The following is a 21840-nucleotide window of genomic DNA, read 5'->3' as shown; positions in this document are numbered from 1 at the left end:
CATTATGGAAATGGTCTGACCAGGGAAGCTAGACCTGGACTGTCACTGTGCCTGACTTATGCAGTCTGCCTCTCTCCGTGCTGCCTCAAGAGATGCTATCATTTCTGAAAGACTTGCCAGGCTCTTGGCTCATGTTGAGCTGGTTACACTCAGCTCAGCTCCCCAGGACTCTGACACAGGAACTGCTGGAAAGTCAAGTCTTGACTGTTCTTCCTTATCCCTGATGACAGAGTCCCTGACAGCAACGTGCGAGTCACACCAAATTTGGGTTGGCTGGTTTGTTCCTGTGGGAGTGGAAGACCTAAATGGAAGGGTGCCAAGAATGTTCAGAGGAACAGAAGAGATGCATAAACCACTTTATTTGTGTTCCTCTGGGCAAAAAGAGCCCAGAGGAGAAGCTGTATATACAACACAACATTTGTAGCCAACTAACATATGGCTCTTTGTTATTATTTCTGAAAACCAATAAGCAAAGGGAGAACGAGCTTTGCTCTCGATTTTTGCAGCAAACTTCAAAAATTCCCCATCCCAGCGCAAAAGAAGGCTTAACTGGAGCTTTGTGCTAAAGGCCCTATCTCCCCTGAGCCTCCCTCCCTCTCCCCATCTCCGAATCCTCATTTCCGGGAGGTCATTTTAATTAGCAGGCTGTCATGGTGACTCAGCCTGCCTGCTTCACGGACAGGAAGGGAGCAGACTCCTCTGGACCCATTCATCATACAAAGGCACTTTACTCTTTAGAAAAATGTACAATATTTAGCTCCCCCAACCCCTTGGGAACTGCTACTGCTGTGGTTTTATTTTACCAGCCCTCTGCTTGGCGGTGGGTGGGAGTGGGGAGGGTGGGGGGGTGGCATTCTCCTGTCTTCTGCGTCTTCCTCACCTGGCAGTCAGCCTTCCCAAACCGCAGAGCATCCATACCCACGTCTTCAGGGTTTGGTCCCTGGCGCCAGGATCTGGAGATCTGAACCACAATGGACCTCTTGGAATGAGTGACCAATACCTTTTGTCTTTGGAGCTAAAGCTTCAATTCAACTACCCAGGTCATTGCAGGAATGCATGCAGCTCAGAGACACAGTGACAGTGTGCCTCAGACCACTGTGATTTCAAAAATTCTGTCCTATTGTTCCCAACAGCACATTTGTCTTTGGGTTGCAGGCGTCATTGATGTTGTTTTGGATCAGCAAGTATGGACGGTGCATTTCTAGAACTGTGAACAACCATCACCTAGTCTAGAAGGCAACTGCCTATGGTAGTTGTACAACATTGGAAGGTAAGGGACTCCAAAAACACTGACCTGAGATGTGTCAAACCTCTTGAAAGGGACATGTAGCTTGTCCTCTTCCTGTGAGGACCTCTGTGCTGTGGGAAATGGCATCTGTACTCGCTTGGTTTGAGCCTCCTATTTTGTTCCTGAGCCTTAAGCTGAAGTCCCACAATTGATTTTCCATTGGTAAAAGGGAAAATTGATGGTGAGGTTTCTCCTTTTTTCCTTCCCTTTCACTAGCTTACTCATTATCCTGCACCCTTGATCTTGGAAACTAGAGAAGGGTGATTAATTTCATGCCCCAGCAGAAAATGCATGCTCCTGTCTCCACAAGACCTCCCCGGACTCCATGTCCTTAAAAAGAGTTTGAAGGGTCTTTGTGGTTCACGGAGCTCTTCTTGTCCCCTTTGCCGTTGGGGTGGTTGCTGGCTGGGCCCCGCAGGAGTGGGTGCTTGTAAGGAGGGGGCTTTTCCTTCCTGCAAAGGAGGGATAACAGAAAGAGAGAAGAAAGACAGCACATATATACACCAGATTGAAATCATTTCTGTCATGTGTATCTCCCCCTCTGGACTGTAACAGTCCAGGAGCAGTGGCCTCGTCTTCCTCTTCTCTGTGTCCCAGGAGCCCAGCCCCGAGCCTGGTCCAAAGCAGGCATCATGGCTCAATGAATGACTGGTAGAGGGATGGATGGATACTCTGTATCATTCTGCTTCTAGAAAAAACCTGACTGACTACAGCTCCAACTCTTCCACATTTCCACCTTGATTCTAACCCATCCTCTCCAGTTCATAATGGGATGGGGATGGACACACAGAAGATCCATATCCTGGAGGAGCTTGGGACCCCATCCTCTTCAAAACCATCACGGGCTCCAGACTAGCCCTTACGTTCCTCAGAATAGCCTAAGTATGGCATTTCACAGGGGTCTGTCTCTGCCACGAGCTTGGGTGACCTTGGAAGGTGGAAGTATGTCTGGCTCGTCTCTGAGTCATAGCACCTAGCACCCAATGCCATACCCTTAACATTATTCTTCAATAATTGTCCTCTGTCTGTCTAGCTCACACACAACACTATGAGCTCCTTGTGGACAGGGACCAAGTTTTGTCCATTTTTGCATTTTCCCTCATAAAGGGCCTTGTTCGTTTATTACGTTGTGCCATTCATTCGTGTGTTGGACCAAGATTCATTTGCAGTGGGAAGAGTAGGTTTTAGAGCCAGAAAGAACTCACCTGAATTTCCAGATTGGCTATGATGAAGGGTGTGATCTTGGGAAAGTTATTTAACTTTTCTGGGCCTTATTTGTAAAATGGAGATAAAACATTCTAATCTTGCAGAGGTGTTGTGAGGTTAAATGAAATAATATGAGTAAATGCCCTTAATGTCCTCCCTTGTCTGCTGTGACTTACAAAGGCATGGTGCTAGATGTTTAGCGAGGTCCTATGGTCCCTGGACATGACAAAGAGGAGTCAGACATTGATGCTTACAATTTAGTAGAGGACACATTTGCACACAATGACTACACAAAATAATAAAGAATTACAAAGCATGATAGAAAGTGGCAAACACCATAAATACAGAAGCTCTCTTGGGCTTTTTGAATTAGGACTAAAGAAACAACTTCCTGTAACCCATCATGCTCTGACCTTGGAGTACCCATTTTCCTTCATTGTTGATGAGTCATGAATGAGGTGAAGACGTAACAGGTGGCAGCACACCAAAGGGACATGTTGCCTTAACATATCTCCCCCACCAAGAGGCCTCCCTGCCTGAAATGCCAACCTTGCTGAGGGACCTGACTAACACAGCAAGGCTGTCTGGCATGGGTGAGATACATCTAGACCTTGGTACCCAAAGACACCCTAGAGCACACAAGAGCCTGTGTCCTTCCTGCCTCATTGGCCCTTATAAATGGGGGTTGGGGGTGAGATTAGCAAAGGGTGCCATTCATATGTCACTGAGGGCTGTGGTTCTTAACACCCACAGGGAGCATGGGAAATCAGGTGGCTATGTTTTCATGGGGGTAAAGGAAGGCATACTTCCCCTAGAGAGGCAATCTCAGGTACAAGCGCAGGTGGGCAGCCCCAGGTAGATGGGGGTGTGGCAGAAGGTATACAGTGGACAGGGGGCATGTGAGTGTGTAGACTGATTGGCAAAGAGCCTCTGTAACTAAAGATGGGGGCAAAGAGAGAGAATGCACTAGAAGGCAAATATCCCATACATCTGGGCTCTGTTCCTCTTCCTATGATACCTTCCTCCACCTCTCCAGGCTCACTTGAGAAGCAGACTTCCCAGAAAATAAGCTTCTCCCTTCTCAAGACCTCCCCAGTACTTTGTACCTTGCCCTCAGCAAAACCATTTCTAGGTAGTTTTTTGTCTATTTGTTTTTCTCATGAGAATGTGGATTTAACGCATTTGATTTTTCTCTGTAATTCCTGAGCAAAATTCACGCCTGGCATGGAGTAGGTGCTTGAGGAGTGATTGATGGATAGAAATGAACTTTCGTTCTTGTCTTTACTGTCTCCATTGCTCTAAACATCCCGGTCTTGTTATTGCCTCGGACTGCCATTTCAGGCTCCGCTTCCTGCCTTACACCTTACCCCCAACATGAAACATCCTCTGTCCTTTTTCTGTTTCATCCAGCTAAGTTCTACATGTTTTTTAAAATCAAGCTCAAATGCCACTTCCTCCCTGAAGCCTTCTTGGGATACTCCTGCTGGCTGCCAAATGCTGGCCAGGTGGTGTGGGAGGGGAATTTCTGGTTGTGTCTTGCTTTTCTGTTCGAAAACATGAAGGGGTTGAAGTCAAGAATTCTTAGGGACTCCTTCAGTTCTATTACTCTATAATTCATACATTGGGGGCTTATTCAGGATTTACTCCCTGCTAGGCACTGTGCACTAAAGATCCAGGAGAGACCCAAGAGAGCTTCTTAAGGAGCAACTGGTCTAGTGGAGAGGCTGGTTGTGCAAAGAGACCTTGACAATACTCTATGGGACATACAGTGCCACAGGTGTGTGCAAAATGCAGTTAGAAATCCAGCAGAGAGGAAGCAGCTCTATCTCAGATGGAGAACAGAGACAGTGAAGCAGAGAGGTGTGATGTTTAGACCAGTCTTTGAAAATCATGTAGTTCCATGTAGGAACTCACCATCTAGAGACAAAATGGGAGAACATCTCAGGAAGAGAAAAAAAGAATGAACAAAGGCATAGAGGCATGAAAATAGACTTGTTCAGTCTGCTGCATAAGGTGTAAAACTGTAGAAAGCAGACGGGGTGGAGAGTGTGCTCACGGGCAAAGGGGTGTGCTGGGAAATGACATTCAAGATGTAGGCCAGAACTCTGAATACCAAGAAAAGGAGCTGGAACATTACCCTGAAGGTAATAGGCAGCCATGGAAGGTTTTTGAGAAAGAGTACAATCTAATATGTAGCTGAGCACTTTCATACATTGTTTGGTATTGTTTGTTGTCTTTGCATGTATTTATGCCTTTCTCCTCTGTGTTCTGGGCTCCCGATGGGCAGGGGCTCTCTATGTCCCCCAGCACCCAGTGCATTGCCTGGCACATGGTGGGCTCCAGTGTGTTGAGCAGATGATCATTCCCATCCTCCACCACACACATCCTAGCCCCACCATGGAGCCCCCCCTCCCAGCCCATGGCTGAGCCTGAGCCCGCTTCACACTCAGAGACCAGCCTACCTTCCATGCTCACGCTCGATTTCCTCACAGAGGCTCACCTCGCCTGTTCATTTATCCTCATTTTCATCTACCTTGATGGGACTTTTTGAACTTTAGCCCAGTGGCTATGTCACTGTGGTCTAGATAAGCGTGGGGTCTCAGCTTTGGACATCAACACCAGGTCCCTGAACCTGTGTTCCTGGGCCCACATCGCTGGCCCTCCCCAGGGACCCTCTCCGAAGGGCAGGCTGGTACCCAACAGGCTCCCACCAGCACTTGAGTGGAAACTGACAATTATAATTATCCACAAAGATGAAAGAAAGCAAAAATTAATTTAGAGTCAAAACATGTAATTTTCCTTTAAAACCAGAATTACTCTTTCACTTATGTTATTTGATGCTTGGGTGGAAAATAATACAAACAAAGGGGATGTATTCAAGTCCTGAATCAGAGCCTTGCATCCTCCTGGGAATTCAATTTTCAAAAGTTGCTGACCAGCTGAGAGCTAAGTGATATTCATAGTTGGGTGGGACAGAGGTGTGGGGATGGAGGGGGAGTTCGTTTGGTTTTTCTTAATTTAAGGGCCGGTGCATTTATCTCAAGTCCTCAAGGCTGTGCACTTTGAGGAATGAGCTCTCCAGCTCTTTTCTAAAGAGGCTCTGAAGGGCCATAAGGCCCCATGAACAGTAGCACTGGGGGCCCTGAGAGCTCCCTGCAGCCTTTCCACCCAGCTTCCGGGGCCCGCCTCCTGCCTATCTAGAGGAACTCTGCTCATTCACACTTGGGCTTAGTCCTGGCTGTGACCAGTGCTGTGTTTTCCCTAGGCCTCGACTTCCTCATCCGTGTTGGGAAGAGGGGCCTGCGACATTGCTAGTCTCCCCGAGTGTCTGCACCATTTCACTGGAAGTCCAACAAGCTAGGAAAAAGTCTGAAGGTTCAAGATAGTTTTATTCAGGCTGACAGAGGACCTGAGAGAGACAATCCCCAAATTAACTTGTAAATGAGATTCTAAGAATGCTTTTGAGCATTATAAAGCTTTAAATTTTTAAGAACTTTAACCAACCTAGAATGACTTCTAAGAAGGAACTGAGCCCTTCTCCAGGGGTGAACTCCTCAAAGGCAGGGCCATGTCCTAATCACTTACTCAGCCTAGCAGGAGCACCTCCCGCCCTCTAGGGGCCTGGCTTGAAGTGCTGGTTTTCCTAAATGGAGGAAGGGAGGGAGGGAGGGAATCAGGTATGTATGATCAGTACAGTCTAGGCACTTGGGAGCAGAGAAGAAGCTGACCTGATCCTCCTTGAAGGTGTTTTTAACCCACCCAGAATGGGGGAGGGTGGGCACAAAGACCCCGCATGATGAGTCAGAATATATTATTTAACAGACTCTGCGGAGACTTGGCCTCACAGCATGGTGGAAAGAGGTCCTGAGAGATCATCCAGCCCAGTCAGAGAAGTCCAGGGATTTGCCCCAGACCACAATGAGCTGGTTGGAAATCTGGGATTGCAGCCCAGAAACCAGAGGAGATGGAAACGTTATTGAGCACTTACTGAGTGCCAGGCACTATACCCAGCTTGTATCTAATCTTTAAAATCTTTAGAGGTTTTAGTTATTATGCCCACTTTGTAGGTAAGTAAAGAAAGTTTCAAGAGGCCAATAAACTTGCCCAAGGTCCCAAGTTAGCATGAGCCTGAGACAGAATTTGAAACCAGACTGATAGCGAGAAAGGCTTCCTGCTTCCTGCTTCTGATGGAGCTTAGCTGGACTTCAGCCTAGTTTCGGAATAAAACAAACCTAGGATCAAATCCTGCCTCTGTCAAAATATCTTTGACAGGCAATTCTTTTCACCTTTCAGAGCTTCCTTTACCTCATTTGTAATAGGGGGGGTAATAATATCTATGAGGAATAAATAAGACCATGTACAAAAAGTACTTTGCTCAGTAAGTAACAGTGATTAATAGCGTCTTTGTTAATAACAGGGTATGGAGGAAGGTGCATTAGTGTAAAGCCCTGAGGCAGCAAAGCACATGGGCAAGTTCATGGGCAAGGTCAATGGGAAGAATGGTCTGGCAGAAGGAAGCTGGACATCATTACGTCCTCTAGGGAGGCTGGATCACTAGAGAGTAGGCAATGAGGCCAAGATTTAGGGCAGGGATAGCATACTCTAGGTGTCATTGGAAGTCACTGTCCAAATGCTCACTGGGCTTACTTCCAGGAGGCATGGGAATGCACAGCACTTTGGTCTCTGCTCTAGCCCTCTGAAAGGATACTCATTCCCTGACCTTTTCTCTTTAGTGGCCCAAAAGGCTGATTCCAACAGAAGACCTGATGTAAAATTTCTTAGGGCTGTGTCCTCCCCAGCCCTGAACCTTCACATCTTGAGGGAAGGGGACTCTCCTACCTTTGCAGATACATGTATGCCTAACAATGTGCAGGGTGCTTTAACACACATCTCATGATAACTTTCTAGGCAAGTGCCATTGTCCCCACTTGGGGAGGAATCAGAAATCTTATGAGCCTGGATGAAGTAGGAATCTTAGAGGATGAGTTACCAGATGAAGTAGCATATGGAGACACCCAGAATAACTTGACGGCACTCCCAGCACCTCCCATCCCTATGGACTCCCATGGGAGACCCAGAAATGTGATACTGTCTGATGCTGCTGTACTGTCTGATGCTGTGATGATACTTTATAGTCACAAAACATGCTGTTGAGCTCTTCTGCCCCATCCACTGGCGGGCAGGACAGGGATTTTCTTTCCCCCACCACAGATGGGAAACTGAGGGCCAGAGAGAAGCCGATGGAAGCTGTCCCTGAACACAAAGCCAGTTAAGTAGGACCCAAACCATACGGCTCTGCTCTGTCACTTACCGAAGCCTCGGCATGGGAATTGCCACTTTCTCGACCAGCGGGTTCAGCCGATAATAATCCAAAAACGTTCTTGCCACATTCCTTCCCAGCTTCATATCTGCAAGCACATGTGTCAAGGAGCAACTTTGGAAGGAAATGGGGAAGAATGAAAAGAGGGCCAGTAATAACAACAGCAGGAACAGAGACAGTGACACCACTCATCCTTCTAAGCTTCTTGTAGGTCCTGTCTTTTTTGACCTTCACAGAATGTTAGATACTATTATTTTCCTCATTTTAGAGATGAGCAAATTGAGGTGCTGAGAAGCTAAATAATTTTCCCAGGGTCACAGGACTAGGAAGGAGAGGAATCAGGTTATGGGTCCGGGTACTCTTACCGCAAAGCTATGTTCATAGCTTCTAGAATACACTGCGTCCCTTTGGGAATCACTGGGCTTCCACAATCTGGCTTCAGGCAGCTCAGGGTGGAAACAGATAAGCAAGACCCAAGGTCAAGAGATCCTTTGTTGTGTGTAGACTAGGGTCTGTTTGACTCTTTGGGAACAGTCATCTATTTTGATATTCCCAGAGGGGACAATGGTAAAATCCTCTCACCAGTGTCCCTGTTCTACCTTGAAATCTACTGATCATGAATCCTTAGGGCAAGGATTCTTGACCTGTTAAAGTACGAACTCCCCAGAGAAGGAGAAAGGGCCAGTTCTGTATCAACCATTGGCACTTTAGTACGAACTGGCAGACCAGTCATCTATTCAACAACAGAGAGTACTTGCTCTGTGCTTTATAGCTGACATCTCTGGGCCTTCACATGAGCTATCTTCTCTGTTTGAAGTGCCTTCCCACCACCCTTGGCTAATTTTTGCTCATCAATTCTCCAGTTAGGTGATACCCCTTTAGCAAAGCCTTCCATGATACTCTTCTCCCCAGGGCTGTGATGGGTGCTCTGCTTCTATGCTTCCAAGACTTCTAAACTGACTTCATTGAAAGCCTTTCTCTCTTCTCTCCTCTCCCTCAGCTCTGAACATCCGAACTGTCACTGTTGAGCAACCTCCTCATTCTTGACTTTGCCCACATCACTCCCCTGTTGTCCCTCTAGGAAAGGCCAGCATCACCTGTCCCCTGGATTACTGTCATCCTCCTAATGGGTCTTCCTGCCACAGACTTTCCTGCCTTGACTCCATTTCCTACAACAGTCAGAGGGATGCTATAAAATGCAGAGCTAACCCCTGCATCCAACTGAGTAAAACTCCCAAGTGGCTCCCAGTTGCCTTTAAAGTTCAAATTTTGGAACTGGATTTCCAAGGTCCTTCCTCGCTGGGCCCCTGCTTGTTTTTTTAGTTTTGTGCTTGTGATGTCCCCCTTTTCACTGCCCTTGGTCTTCACACTCCAGCAACTGAACCTCTTTTGCCTCCGGGCCTTTGCCCACACCCTCCCATCTTTCCAGGCCATGCTTCCTGCCTGAGCATGTCTTATGGGGCTGACTTCTTCTTCTCTGTCCCCAGACACCTCAGTTTCATTGTCACATCAGGGGATAGGTCTCAGCCACCACTCCATGCAGAGTCACAGAGCTGGACTTGCGCTTGTGGAATGGTCAAAAAAGTTCTTACCACTGTCTTCAAGACTGCCCTGAGCTGGGGCTGGACACGGCCCAGGACACAGAAATGAGCATCTGTGGAGCATCTCCCATGTTCCTGGCATGGCATGGCACCCGTACTTTACTTTGTATACATTTGTATGCAAATATATATAAAGTATACAAATGCACAAATGTATACATTTGTATACAAATGTATACTTTGTATACATTTCAAACAATCCAGTGAGGAAGGCATTTTAATCTCCTTTTGACTTGGGGAGACTGAGGAACTTATCCCAGGCTGTCTGGCCCGCAAAGGTAGAGCTGGGACTCCGACTCAGGAACGTCTGACTCCAGAGCAGTGAATGTTCTACCACCCTGGGCTGTTTCTCAACACGAAGGCACCTTTTCTGTCAAGGACTGAGTCATCCCAGGCCAGTGCCTGGTGGGAGAAGGAAAAACACGAGACAAGTTGTTTATGACAGCGAGACGCGCTGCAGGCTCACCGTGCTCTCCAGCTGCCACCTGCTTTCTTCCTCTGGATGTGACCGACCTTCCCTGTCCTCCTCCTTAAAAAGTTCACAGGCTGGCATTGGGCATCGCCTCTCTGCCCAGCAGACCCTGGTCTGCTGCTTTCACCCAGCCAGGCTCCAGTCAGCTCGGGGAAACCGCATCACCACTGTTTGTGCTCACAGTAAGAGTGACGGGGCCACACGGAAAAGGACAGGTCTCCTCGACTGGCTCAAAAGGCATGGCAGAAGTTTTGGAATCCTGGCCCTGCCACGTTTTATGTATGGCACCTTGTATTTTCCAAAAATGTCTCCCATGTTATTCTAGGATATGACCTTGACCGCCCTTCTATTGGGAGCTGAGGTCCATATCTCCTCCCCTTGAATCTGGGTGGGCTTGTGACTCACTTGTAACTACAAGAATGGCAGAACTGGTCAGAGGGACCTGGCGGGAATTCCGAGGCAAGGTCAGCATAGGAGTTGTCATTTGCCCTTTGATTGCCAGAATATTCCAGCTGGGGTCCTGCAGCTCCATGAAAGCAGTCCAGCTGCCCTGAGGTTGCCCTGCCAGGGGGAAACCCCGAGGGGCCCATGGAGGGGCCGCAGGTGGAGGCCCAGCCACTATGTGGAGACGCGAGGAAGGAGAGACTCCCTCCAGCCTATGGCACCTCCACCAATCTCTGAAAGTCCCATAAGCTGGAACTGTCATCTTCCGCATATTCTTATGGGGCTCACTGATCTGTTTCTCACAGAGGGCAGGAACAGACAGCAGAGGGGATCAGAACTCCCAAATCAGAGAAGCGGGGGAGCGTGTCCAGGATGGGGTGAAACCCAGACTGATTTGGCCACTTCTGCTCAGAGCTGTTTGAATTAAAGGGCAGGTGTCAGGAGTTCTAGGACTTCCTGGGACACTTCAACAGGTAAGGAAGGTTTGGGCACATGCTGTTCATTCTCTCTCACTTGTTCATTCATTCATTTACTCACTTCATTCATTCATTCATTCAAACATTCCCTGGGCTCCTCCCATGTGTATACTGGGAGGCACAGTGACAGGGATTGGGGTTAGAGACAGAGAAATTAGACAAGGCCAGGTGACAGTGTAAAGGAGGAAGCTAGCATGTCCCAACTATGTCATCGGACAGGCTGCTGCACTGGTCACCTTCACAAAAGCAACTCTATTTTTGAGCTTACCCCAAGCGCAGCATAGTGTAGTTACTCTTGCCAGTCCCCACCATAACCCTGCAAAAGCAAAGTACAATTCCACATGTATTTTGCAGAAGAGGAAACTGTAAAGAGGAAAACTTGCATAAATGACCTGGAGCCCTGTGGCTTGAAAGTGATGGAGGTAGCTTGGGAACGGAGTGTCTTTTACCACTGTGCATATGGCTTCTCCTCTCTGGAGTGCGATCATACATGCAAACTCTAAGCTCTGTGGATGTGTCAGAGGTTGAATTCCTACTGGGGGAATTGTAAAAGGCTTCATGGAAGTGGATGTATAACAAAGATGTGAAGGTCAAGGACCAATCACAAAGGGGAGGAAGAGAGAGATGACATCAGTGGAAGCATAGAGTGGGGTGGGGACATATGACCCTGGGCCATAAATGAGATTGAGAAGGGCCCATGGGCGCAGGCCACCTCAGGATAGCGTGAAAGTTGGGGCTGCACAGGTAGGCTGCAGACTGATCAGTGAAGGCTTTGAATGCCAACTTAAGGCATTAAACTTCTATGCTGTAGGCAATAAAAAATATTTGATGTGATTATCTATGGTGGTATTTGTCCACTCAAAATATATTTGTTGATCATCTGTTATGTTTAAGTTCTCTGGAAGGCTCAGGGTATACTGTGGTAAAATGATGATGATGATGATGATGATGATACAAAAAACTAACCCAGAAAATAGTTCTTAAGTCTAGAAGTGGAGACATAGAACAAAGCAATAAAAACCTTCATGAATATATAATTGCAATTGAACTAGTGTAGGATGAAAGTGCACAGGATCTGTGAGAGAGGGTGATGGGGGTGCTGCTTCAGATAGGGCACGTGGGCAGGCCTCCCTGAGGAGAGGCAGAGCCAAGGAAGGGCCGTGGGAAGGGTCCTTGGGTATGAGAGAGGGTCGGAAAGGGGGCTGGCGTGGAGGAAGAGTGAGATCATGTGGAGCCTTATACTGGGTCATCTGAAGGAGTCTGGATTTTCTAAGTGAATGGAAAGCAGCTGAAGAATTTTAAGCAGGAAAATGAGACTGTCTGGTTTATCATTTTAAAAGGTCATTGCTGTACTAAAAATAAGGAAGCAAGAGTAAAAGCAGGCATATTGGCCAGGAGACTACTGCAGGGGTCCCGGAGAGAGAAGGAGGAGTGGGCTGGGATGGTCTGGACCAGGACAGAGGCAGTAGAGATGGGAAGATATGTCTTGGGGCAGGAACTGGCAGGTCAGCCGTGGGGCCTGAGGAGAGAAAGGAATGAAGGGCAACCTCCTGCATGTTTAGCCTGAGCAGCTGGGCACTTGGGGTGCCATGATCGGGAATGCAGAAGTCTGGGGGTGGTGGCACAACACAGGGTGAGGGGAGAGACTAGGAGTTCATCTGGAGTTGGAGATGACAATGAGACATTAAGCATCTAGGTCCTAAATCAGAAATAGGGAAAGAATCAGATCATGGAAATGGTTTCTGAGCTACCAGCCCTTTGGGGTTACTCATGCCACAGGTCTTGCTGACTGTATGGTATGTTCTACTCAGCGCAGCTCTCCACCTCTTGTTCCCACTCTCAGAGAAGACCCACTCTTGAGTGTCCCAAGGTGTCTTGGGGAGTGGCAGTGACTGCAGGACCCTCTATTTTCTGGTCTTGGGGCCCGGGATCTGGTGCATTGAATGAGCACGATTCAGGGGGAATTCAAGAGACCAACCTGGTTTCAGCCAATAGCTTGCCATGTGACCTTGGCAGTTTCCCTTCTCTGAGACTACTTTCTCTGTGGGTAAAAAGTAGAGTCCTTCAAGTCCTATCCAGCATTAACATGGTGTGTTCCATACAATGGGCTTATGAAAAATCCCCTCCCCATTCTTTCATTCAACAAATATTTACTGAGAGCCTACTACGTGCCCAGTAGTTTTAGGCAATTGGGATACAGAGTGAAGAAAACTCACAAAGATCTTTGTTGGTATGGAGCTTCTGTTCTAGTTACGGGAGACAAACTGTCAACCTAACACATTGGTAAGTTTTCGAGAATGCCAGAAAGTGAAAGTGGTAAGTGCTATGAAGTAAAACATAAAGAGCAGAGTAGGGGAGCACTGGGGACAGGAGCATACTGTAGCACTAAGCAGAGTGGTCAGAGGAGGCCTTGTGGGAAAGGTGGGGTTTGAGCGTGCCTGGAGCTGAAGGAGCTGGCCAGCACCAAATGTGAGGGTCCTCCTCATCTGAGACACAAGCTCTGACCAGCCATTTCATTACTGGGCTCTTGCCAAATCCAACCCAACCCCACTACTAGAGATAATAGTTAACCTCAGGGATGTGAGCCTCCTGATGGGAGTCAGATATACCTCCTTCTTGGCACATAGCAGCTTCCCGAGAAAGGTTCTCCCTACCTCCCTGAGGGTTCCCAGACGCAACACATCTCACACACATCCTCCTCTTCCCCATCCTGCTCCTTGCCCCCAGCTCTCTGCAGCCAGTTCTATACTTCTCACTTCCTGCAGCTCTTCCAGAACCACCAGCGAGCCCACCTGGCCTGCCCTGAAGAGAGCTGAGGTCCAGGCCCTCTCACCAGCTCCCATACTTCCTTTCTCTGTCCTTGTGGCTGTGTGCTGTGGGCAGCTCTGATTACCAGCCCTATTGTGCGAATGACAACTTGGAAGTGACTTGTTCTGCGAGGTGCAGCAAGAGCTGATATGAGGATTGAAGCCTATTCATTCATTCCTTCGTTGACTCATTCATTCATTCATATATTTATTGTCTTTTACATGCCAGATGCTATTCCAGGAGATGGGACATAGGGAATAGAAAAGCAGAGTAACAGAGAAAAAAAAAAAAAAAAACGAGAAAAACACGGTCTCAGTCCTCATGAAACTTTCCCTGCTATCATCTGACTTCCAAATAAGAAAACGGAATTCCTACTTTCTCCCTATTTTAAAACCTCCGCCTAGAATTCCTTCTCTTCTCATACTCCTGCCCCTCCCAGCAACAGATGATTATCATTAAAGGGGAAAGATTAATTCTGCAGAGTGGCAGGCCAGGGAAAAGTGATTTCTCCTTGGCAAGGCTGACAGCGCTGCTGGAATGTTAAGAGGGACCTGTCGAGGAGCCTCTAGGTAAAGGGAGAAGAACAACGTGACAGTGAAATAACTTTGGTCCCTGCCTCCCTCACCCAACCTCCACCGTGTGGGACAGGTAGGTGCATGACTGAACAGACGGATCCTGTCTGGATCCTGAAGGGCCGCATTGGGGGTTGTAGAGGTCACAGCAGTGTCCTGTCCAATCGCAGGTGAGTCCTGAGGCACCCCGGAGGGGGGCGGGGCTGCAAATGTGGGAGAGAGGGGAGGGGTAGGACACAGAGACAGAGAAGAAGGGAGGATGAGACAGACAGACAGGCAGCAGCAGAGGCCAAAAGAGAAAGAGATGGAAAGAGCCAGGAAGATACAAAGAGAAACCCATCAGGATGGAGCAGAAAAATCAAGAAGATCATCAGAGGGGCTGAGAGCGACTTGAACTTGAGAAGTGGAGAGAAATGGGGTGAGGAACGGAGACAGAAGAATAGGAAGCCCGTGGTAAAGAAAGAATCAGAGAGAGAGAGGTAGACAGCCGGGAGGGAGAGAGAGGAAGAGAAAGCAGCCAGTGGGACAGAAAGAGACAAGCAAAAACAGAGCAATGCAGGCATCAGAGGAGAGTGGCACAGGAGCAGTGGAGACAGAAACAGAGGCAGAGCCAGCAAGAGGCAGAGGACCGCAGGGCAGAGAAGGAAGGGAGAGACAGGCTGATGGGCAGTGGGGCGGGGGGCCTCCTCTCCAACACACGAGATGCAACTCAGAAGGGTAGGAATTTTGTGAGTGGAGGTGGGAGATAGGTGCATACAGACATGGCGGGGGCGATGCTCTGATCCTCCAAGCCTGAAGCCAAGGTGGGCTCTGGGCCTGGTTCCTACGGCCACTGTAATAAGTCATCACGAACACCACACATTTGTTCTCTCGCAGTTCTGGAGGCCATGAGTCTGAAATCCATTTCACTGGACTAAAAACAAGGTGCTCACAGCGCACATGCTCTGTTGAGGTCCCAGAGGAGAAGCTGTTCCTGGCCTCTCACAGCTTCTAGTGGCTGCCATGCGCCTTGGCTATAACCTCATCACTCCAGGATCTGCTTTGTGGCCACCCTTCCTCCTCCTCCTGTGTGTGTTTAATCTCCCTCTGCTGCCCTCTTTTTTTTTTTTTTTTTAAATAAGCTCCACACTCAGTGTGGAGCTCAGTGCATGTGGAACCCATCATGAGGCTTGAACTCACAACCCTGAGATCAAGACCTGAGTTGAGATCAAGACTAGCATGCTTAACTGGCTGAGCCACCCAGGCACCTCTGCCTCCCTCTTATAAGGATGCCTGTGATTGCATGCCAGGCCTGCCCCCAGAATCCAAGATCAACTCCTTCCTCGAGATCCTTAACAAGAACATCTACAGAGACCTTGTTTCCACATAAGGTGACACTGATGGGTTCCAGGAGTCAGCATCTGGACACGTGTCGGTGTCACTAACCAGGCAGAGCTGCTCTGGGTGGCTAGGAATGGAGGACAAAGACTCCTGTGTGTCCAGGAGTGCAGTTCTGGCTCTGTGCCAGACATCTTGTGGGGTGCTCAAACCCTGCCCCCACCCCACCTGATGCTCAGTGCCTCCTGCACAAGCAGCAAGTGCATTTGCCCGATTTGGACCCAGACATGTCCAACTCCAGTCTTTTTAAGTTGACATTATTTGCTACCTCTTAAGGGCAGGAAATACCTGCACCGGCCACATGCCGCTTGTCTTATCTCCGAAACGTGTCATGGACTGCCACTCCTCCTCTCCCACTACTACTCCTTTACTTCAGAGCCTTCTTTTAGCTGAACTATTGCTTCAGCCTAATTGGTCTTCTTGACTTCAGTTTCCCATCATTTTCACTGAGAGCGATGTTCTCATAATTTCTAACCTTGTCACTTCCTCACTTACAACCTTAGGCCAATTCCCTGTCACCTATAGGGAAAGATCTAAACTTTTACATCTGGCATTCATGGCCTTCCATAAGCTGGCCGAGGCTTTGTCCCCTGACACTGGGTCACACTGAGCATCTATTTAGAATGTGGGATTTAAAGTCCTAAAAGCATGACTTTTAATATTGGCTCCTACATGTCTAGCTGTGTGACTTCGGGCAAACTACTCAACTTCTCCGTGCCTTAGTTTTCTTGTCTCTGAAATGGATAAGGCTACCTACCTCGAAGGACTCTTGGGTTGATTAGAAGTCACGTATCCAAAGCACCTAGCACAGTGCTGGCAGGTAGAAACTCTATTATCATTGTTATTTATGAACCTGTCACTTCCAACAAAGCATGAGCTCTTCGAGGACAAGGGTAGGTCACATTCAAATTTGTTTCCAGAGCCATTTAACACATGTTAGGCCTATCACAGCAGCAAGAAGAAAAAAAAATGAACCAAAAAACAAGATAAGGTGGGAGAGAGAAAAAGAGGACCAGAGAGACAGGGAGAGAGAGAGAGAGAGAGAGAGAGATAAAGAAATTATTTTTTAAAATTTTCTGCATGTTCAGGGATAAAGTCTTGCAGGTCCCTTCCATACTGAGTGCCTCGGTTTATTCTTTATAAAATTGGTTAGACAGTGAGCTAAATGATCTCTAGTGCTAATCTAGTCCTCACTTTCTCTCTGTTCCATCCTAGGAAGAGGCTATCCTTTCCGGACACCCAGATCAGGGCAGGCCTTCTCAGGCATGGGGGTAGTACCCATCACTCCGATGGGGAATTTGGAAGAGAAATCAAGCTGGAGGCTGGCTGGGCTAGAACAGATGGAGATCTGACCTTAGGACTAATGTGCCTGAGTCTGGACAGGATGGCCTTGGGGGGTTTTGAACTTCAGACCAGATTGGACAGGTTTTCATTCATTCATTACTTGTTATTTATTCAACAGGTACTTATTAAGTACCTCCTCTGTGCTGGGCTGTGTAATAGGCATGTAGACTATACTGGGTGGATAGAGTAAACAAAACAGGAATGGTCCTGCCTTCAGACTGCTCGCAGTCCAGACACTCTCGACGTCTGGGGCTGGAGGACCGTGGGAAGGAGCTGTCTTGTTCATTGTAGGCTGTTTGGCAGCATCCTTGGCTTTTCCCCTTAGATAGGAGCCAAACCCCCCTACCTACTGTGACAACCCAACATGTCCTCGGACATTGCCAAACATTCCCTGGGTTGTGTGTGGTGGGAGATCACCCCTGGGTGAGAGCCACTGGTCTAAGGGACGCGCGGTATCTGGTGGGTGTGCAGCAGGTGAAATGGGGGTGGTGGGCATGGATGGGAGCCTTAGAGGTATGGCGAAGGCTTGACTGGGAGGAGCGCCGGCTCCCCTACCTGGGTAAACTCATCCCTGAGTGCTCCTTGGAGACGGGGGAAGGGTAAAGGAATGTGTCCTCACAAGCTGTACTGACCTCCTAGGATGGTTGCTTAAACCTTTTCCCCATCACTTGGGCAGGAAGAGTGGCCTCCCTCTATCCCCTGCACACATCAACCTCTGAGATGCCTTCCACTCCCCTAGCCCCGGATGGCTGGCATTTACAGCCCGTCTATCTTAGACCCACTCCTCTCTCAGGAGAGATGTTAATTCTCTACCCCCCAACCCCCCACACTCCAGCTTGCTTTGTGCATTCTCCCCACCCCTCCTCCTCTTCCACTCCGGGAACTAGCAGTTTCCTAGCAGTGGCTCCCTTTCCCCACTGATGGCTGACCACAGCTCTAGAAGTCAGCCCACCGAGTCTGCTGTGCTTGCCCAACTGGGCCCCACTCAGCGATTGGTGGGGTTTGGATGTGGCTCAGTGCTAGAGGAGGCTCTATTTCTCTGAGATGTGCCTAGGTATTTCCAGAAGCTTCCACTGACGCACAATAAAAACAAGACTAAAGACCAAAGTCAATATTTGTGCGGCAGCGTCTTGGAGCAGGCGGGGAGGCCGGGCGGGGAAGAGAGGTGTATTAAGGGGGAGGAGCTCTGATGGGTCTTGGCTCCAGGCCTCAGCTGTCTCCAGGGGGCTGCATGCCCTTGTGTGGGGGACAAGGGTGCTCTAGGTGTCAGTTTTCCAGTTGTGAAATTCAGGGAAAGGCTGACTTGCTGATGTTTGGAAACCTTTCAGCTCTGATGTCTTGCGAGCTTCTAGGTTTGGAGCTCTTACCTGGGGAACTAGCAGCTTCCTAGACCCTCTGGCATCATAGGCAAAAGCATTATGTATATGTGTGTGAATTTTCCTGGGGAGAATATTCACAATTTTGTGTAATTTTCAAAGAAATCTGCATCCTTCAGAAAGTTAAGAATCTCTGCTCTAAATTTGGATGGAAATACTTGAGTTTATCATTCCCTTCAGGTAATATGCCTTCTCATTTCCTGACTCATTCACTTTTTAAACTGTGACTCTTCTGGCATTAGCGAGAACTGGGTGGTGCTGGGGAGTGCAACTACCCGGACTCAGAATGTAAGAACGGTAGGTCGACCCTGTCACAAGTACATCTGCATTAACTCGGAGACCTCAGAGATCCTGCTGGTGCCAGTCCAGTCATCGGGTCAAAAGGACACTCCGTGAAGATGGACCCTAGGAAGTGACTACAAATGGAATGGTGGGCCATACAGTGGCTGAGAAGTTACTTGGCCAGAAAGCAGAGTAATAATTGAAACTAGCTTAGAATTTAAGAGGCCCACTAAAGGAACAGGATATGGAGTCTCTGGTCTTTAAAAGAAGCCCATTCCCTTGCTCCTTGTGTCTCCGTTCTGATTCTCCATTCTGATTCTGATTCAGCCTGGAATCTGAACCACATACATGGATTAACGGAATAAGCAATATCCTGGGAGTCCAGAGACCCATGTTTGAATGTCAGCTTTTACCAAATAGCTGTACGACCTGGACTAGGTCACTCACCACTCCCCCACCCCCCCACCTGGGCTTCACTTTTCCTGCTTGTATAATTAGGAGGAATTCAGCTTGTTTCAGGGTTTCACCAAGGGATGGCTATACACAGTGAAACTCTATTATAATACCTTATTCGTGGTTACCTCTTTACATTTAATTCTCCTTTGGGGACATTTTTGTTCCATCTTAAGCAAAACAGAAATGATCCTATCCCTTAAATTCTAATCTTTAGGGCCCTACTGGCTCTAACATTTTATGATTTTCTTTTCTGCCCTTGTGCTACTTTCTTTTTGACTGTTGTCTTGAACTTGAAACTCAGGGGATGGAACTCACACTTGGGATCAGTTACTATCTTCCAGGCACTGTGCTATTATTTATTGTGCACAAACAAGGTAGATTTTATTATTCCCATGTTACAGGTTAGTAAACTGAGGTTCGGGGATGTGCCATGTCTAACATCACTCAACTAGCAGTTGGAGGCGAAGCTTCAAAACTTAAGTCTGTCTAATGACAAGGCCTGAGGCTTGTGGAAATTATTATCATGTTATAATTATTTATTATCTTAACTGTCTTAAAATGAATACGTTCATTTATTCAATATTTATTCTCTGCTGTATAAGGCTGTGGGCTAGATGTTATGGATTTGGAAATGAGAATTTAGTCTGTGTCCTGAGCAGCCCTTACAGAAGGCAGGTAGATAAAAACTACAGATGGCAGGGGGAAGCAAGGGAAGCGGGGACACAGAAAGTAAAAGCTAACAGTGGAGGGACCCCAGAAGATTTCTTAGAGGAGGTAACCCCTGCACTGAACTGGATGGTTGACCTTGATTTGAAATGAATGTGCATTAAGTAACTTAGCCAACAAATAATTGAGAATGTACTATGTGCCAGGTACTTTTCTAGGTGCTGAGATCCAACGGTGAGTAGGTGCTCACAGAGTGTACATCACAGTAGGGGAGGGAGTCAATAACACAGGTAGAATGAGGTTGGAAGCTGGGGGACTTGACAAAAGAGAAGGAGCTGCCCAGGCAACAGGGGGATGATGGCATGCACGGAAAGGGATCCCTGACCAGAGATGGAGGCATGTGCAAGCATGCTGAGGCCTGGTGATCACCTCTAAGACAGAAGACATTTGCTGTGATTGGAAGATGAAGAAGGAAGCAAGAGAAATACACAAAGATAGGTCCTGAGTGCCTGGTGTGATATCACGAATGTGAACTTTATGTTGCAGGTAATAAGGAGCCATGGCAAGGTTTTAAGGGAGGGAGAGAGAATATTAGATTTGGCTTCATAGTGATCATTCCTGTGGCCCTGGTAGAGGATGATTTGGGAGGCACCAAGAGGGGAGACAGAGAAGATGGGGCAGACCTGAGCTAGGACACTAACCATGGGGCTAGAAGGAAGAGACCGAATTAGAAATACTGGTCACATAAAATGGATGTGAGTTGGGGGTTGAGTGTAGGGTTCTGGCAGAGGTGGCTAGACTAGAAAAAGCACCCAGGGTAGCACACCAGGTTCCTTCCTCTCTTGGGGAATCAGGTGGTGGTGTCACCAGTGATCCTGGATATGAAGTCTGAACATGGCTTCTAGAATCCAGGGAGGTCTTTGTTCCCTAGAATCCCTCTGTGGCACTCTCCTTAGTAGGAGGGTTGTCTAATTTTATTTTGCTACACATTCTGCCAAGTGATTCCTATGATTCCTGCAATGGGGCTCCACCATAATGTCTAGTTACTGGCATTTCCTTGCATCTCCTGGTCTTTGGGGGACATCTTAGTTTCTTGTCAGACAAAGCTAAAGTGAGTCCCCTGACAGGATGGGTAAGAGGCCGGGCTTGAACTCCCCATGAGACTAACACATATATCCATTTTTTTTTTAAAAAGGACAGAATATGATTTCTTAGGGGCTTTTCTGTTCTTACTCTCCCACAGCCCCAGTGGGCCAGCAGGCCTGTCTGCCTGATGGCCTCCCTCCCTCTGACAAACACTCATCAGGATCTGCTCAGTTCAGGATATAAAACATGCCTGTTCCACGTCTCATTCCATCCTGCCCTATTTTAGTAAGACAAACGAGTCACACTGTGACCCCTACTGTTGTTTATCCCTTGAGAACAGGACTTCCTAACCCAGCTACGTGCCTCTTCATGCTCCTGTGGCAGAGTCTGTGTCTGAGAGGCTGTCACAGACCTTCGGCCTCACTGCCTCCAGGTAACATCTCCTCACTCGTCAGCCCTCGGCCCAACTTCCACTTCTTCAAGAAAGCCTTGACCTCCTGGACAAGTCAGTGGCTGCCATCCTATACCTCCCAGTACCCCTGGCACCCCTTCCTAGGCCTCTCACGTCTGGAACTTTATGTGTCCATGTGGTTTTTGGTAAATAACTGCCTTTTCTACAAGACCACCAAGTTTGGTGATTGTAACACCTGGGTCTGCTTTGTTCACCTTCATTTCCCCCATGCCCAGCAGTGTACAGGCACATTTGGTGTTCAGATACTATAGTGGTAGGAATTTGGAGGGAATTCTGGGTGTTTGAGGACTTCACTGGGAGGAGAAATGGAGGCTCCTTTCTAGTGACTGTGGGAAGAGAAATGTGGAGCTGTGGGGCTTGGCACAAGAAGACTGAAAGCAAGCATCGCAAACTCCCAAAGGTAAAGTGGCTTTTTCTTCCTCTGTCACTCCTAGGAAGGCAGGAAAAGCCCAGAATGAGGGTTCCTGGAAGAAGGGCCATCTGCTGAAGAGGAGAAGGAGGCTCTATCTCTATGTGATAGATATTTCCAAGGAGTCCACATAAAGGCAATGATGCAGAGATGAAAAGGTTTTGTGGAGGAAACAGTGTCCCTCT

At 48.0% G+C, this 21840-nt stretch overlaps 1 protein-coding gene across 2 annotated transcripts in view; it reads right to left on the bottom strand.

Annotated features, from left to right (window-relative positions):
- Positions 1-353: 353 nt before the first annotated feature.
- AGBL4 (ATP/GTP binding protein like 4) overlaps positions 354-21840 on the bottom strand; it is a 1622967-nt gene continuing 1601480 nt past the window's right edge. The window contains exons 12-13 of one of the 2 annotated variants that reach the window (XM_032303312.1): positions 7806-7902; positions 354-1740 (exon numbers count right to left, since the gene is read on the bottom strand). In XM_032303312.1, the coding sequence (XP_032159203.1) occupies positions 1620-1740; positions 7806-7902 (218 nt within the window). In that variant the 3' untranslated portion in view covers positions 354-1619. The remainder of the gene's footprint in view (positions 1741-7805; positions 7903-21840) is intronic. The other variant, XM_032303313.1, reaches the window with a different exon arrangement.

Source organism: Mustela erminea, chromosome 10 (assembly GCF_009829155.1).
Source record: "Mustela erminea isolate mMusErm1 chromosome 10, mMusErm1.Pri, whole genome shotgun sequence".
In the NCBI taxonomy this organism is placed as follows: domain Eukaryota; kingdom Metazoa; phylum Chordata; class Mammalia; order Carnivora; family Mustelidae; genus Mustela; species Mustela erminea.
This window is presented reverse-complemented; position numbering and strand designations above follow the sequence as displayed.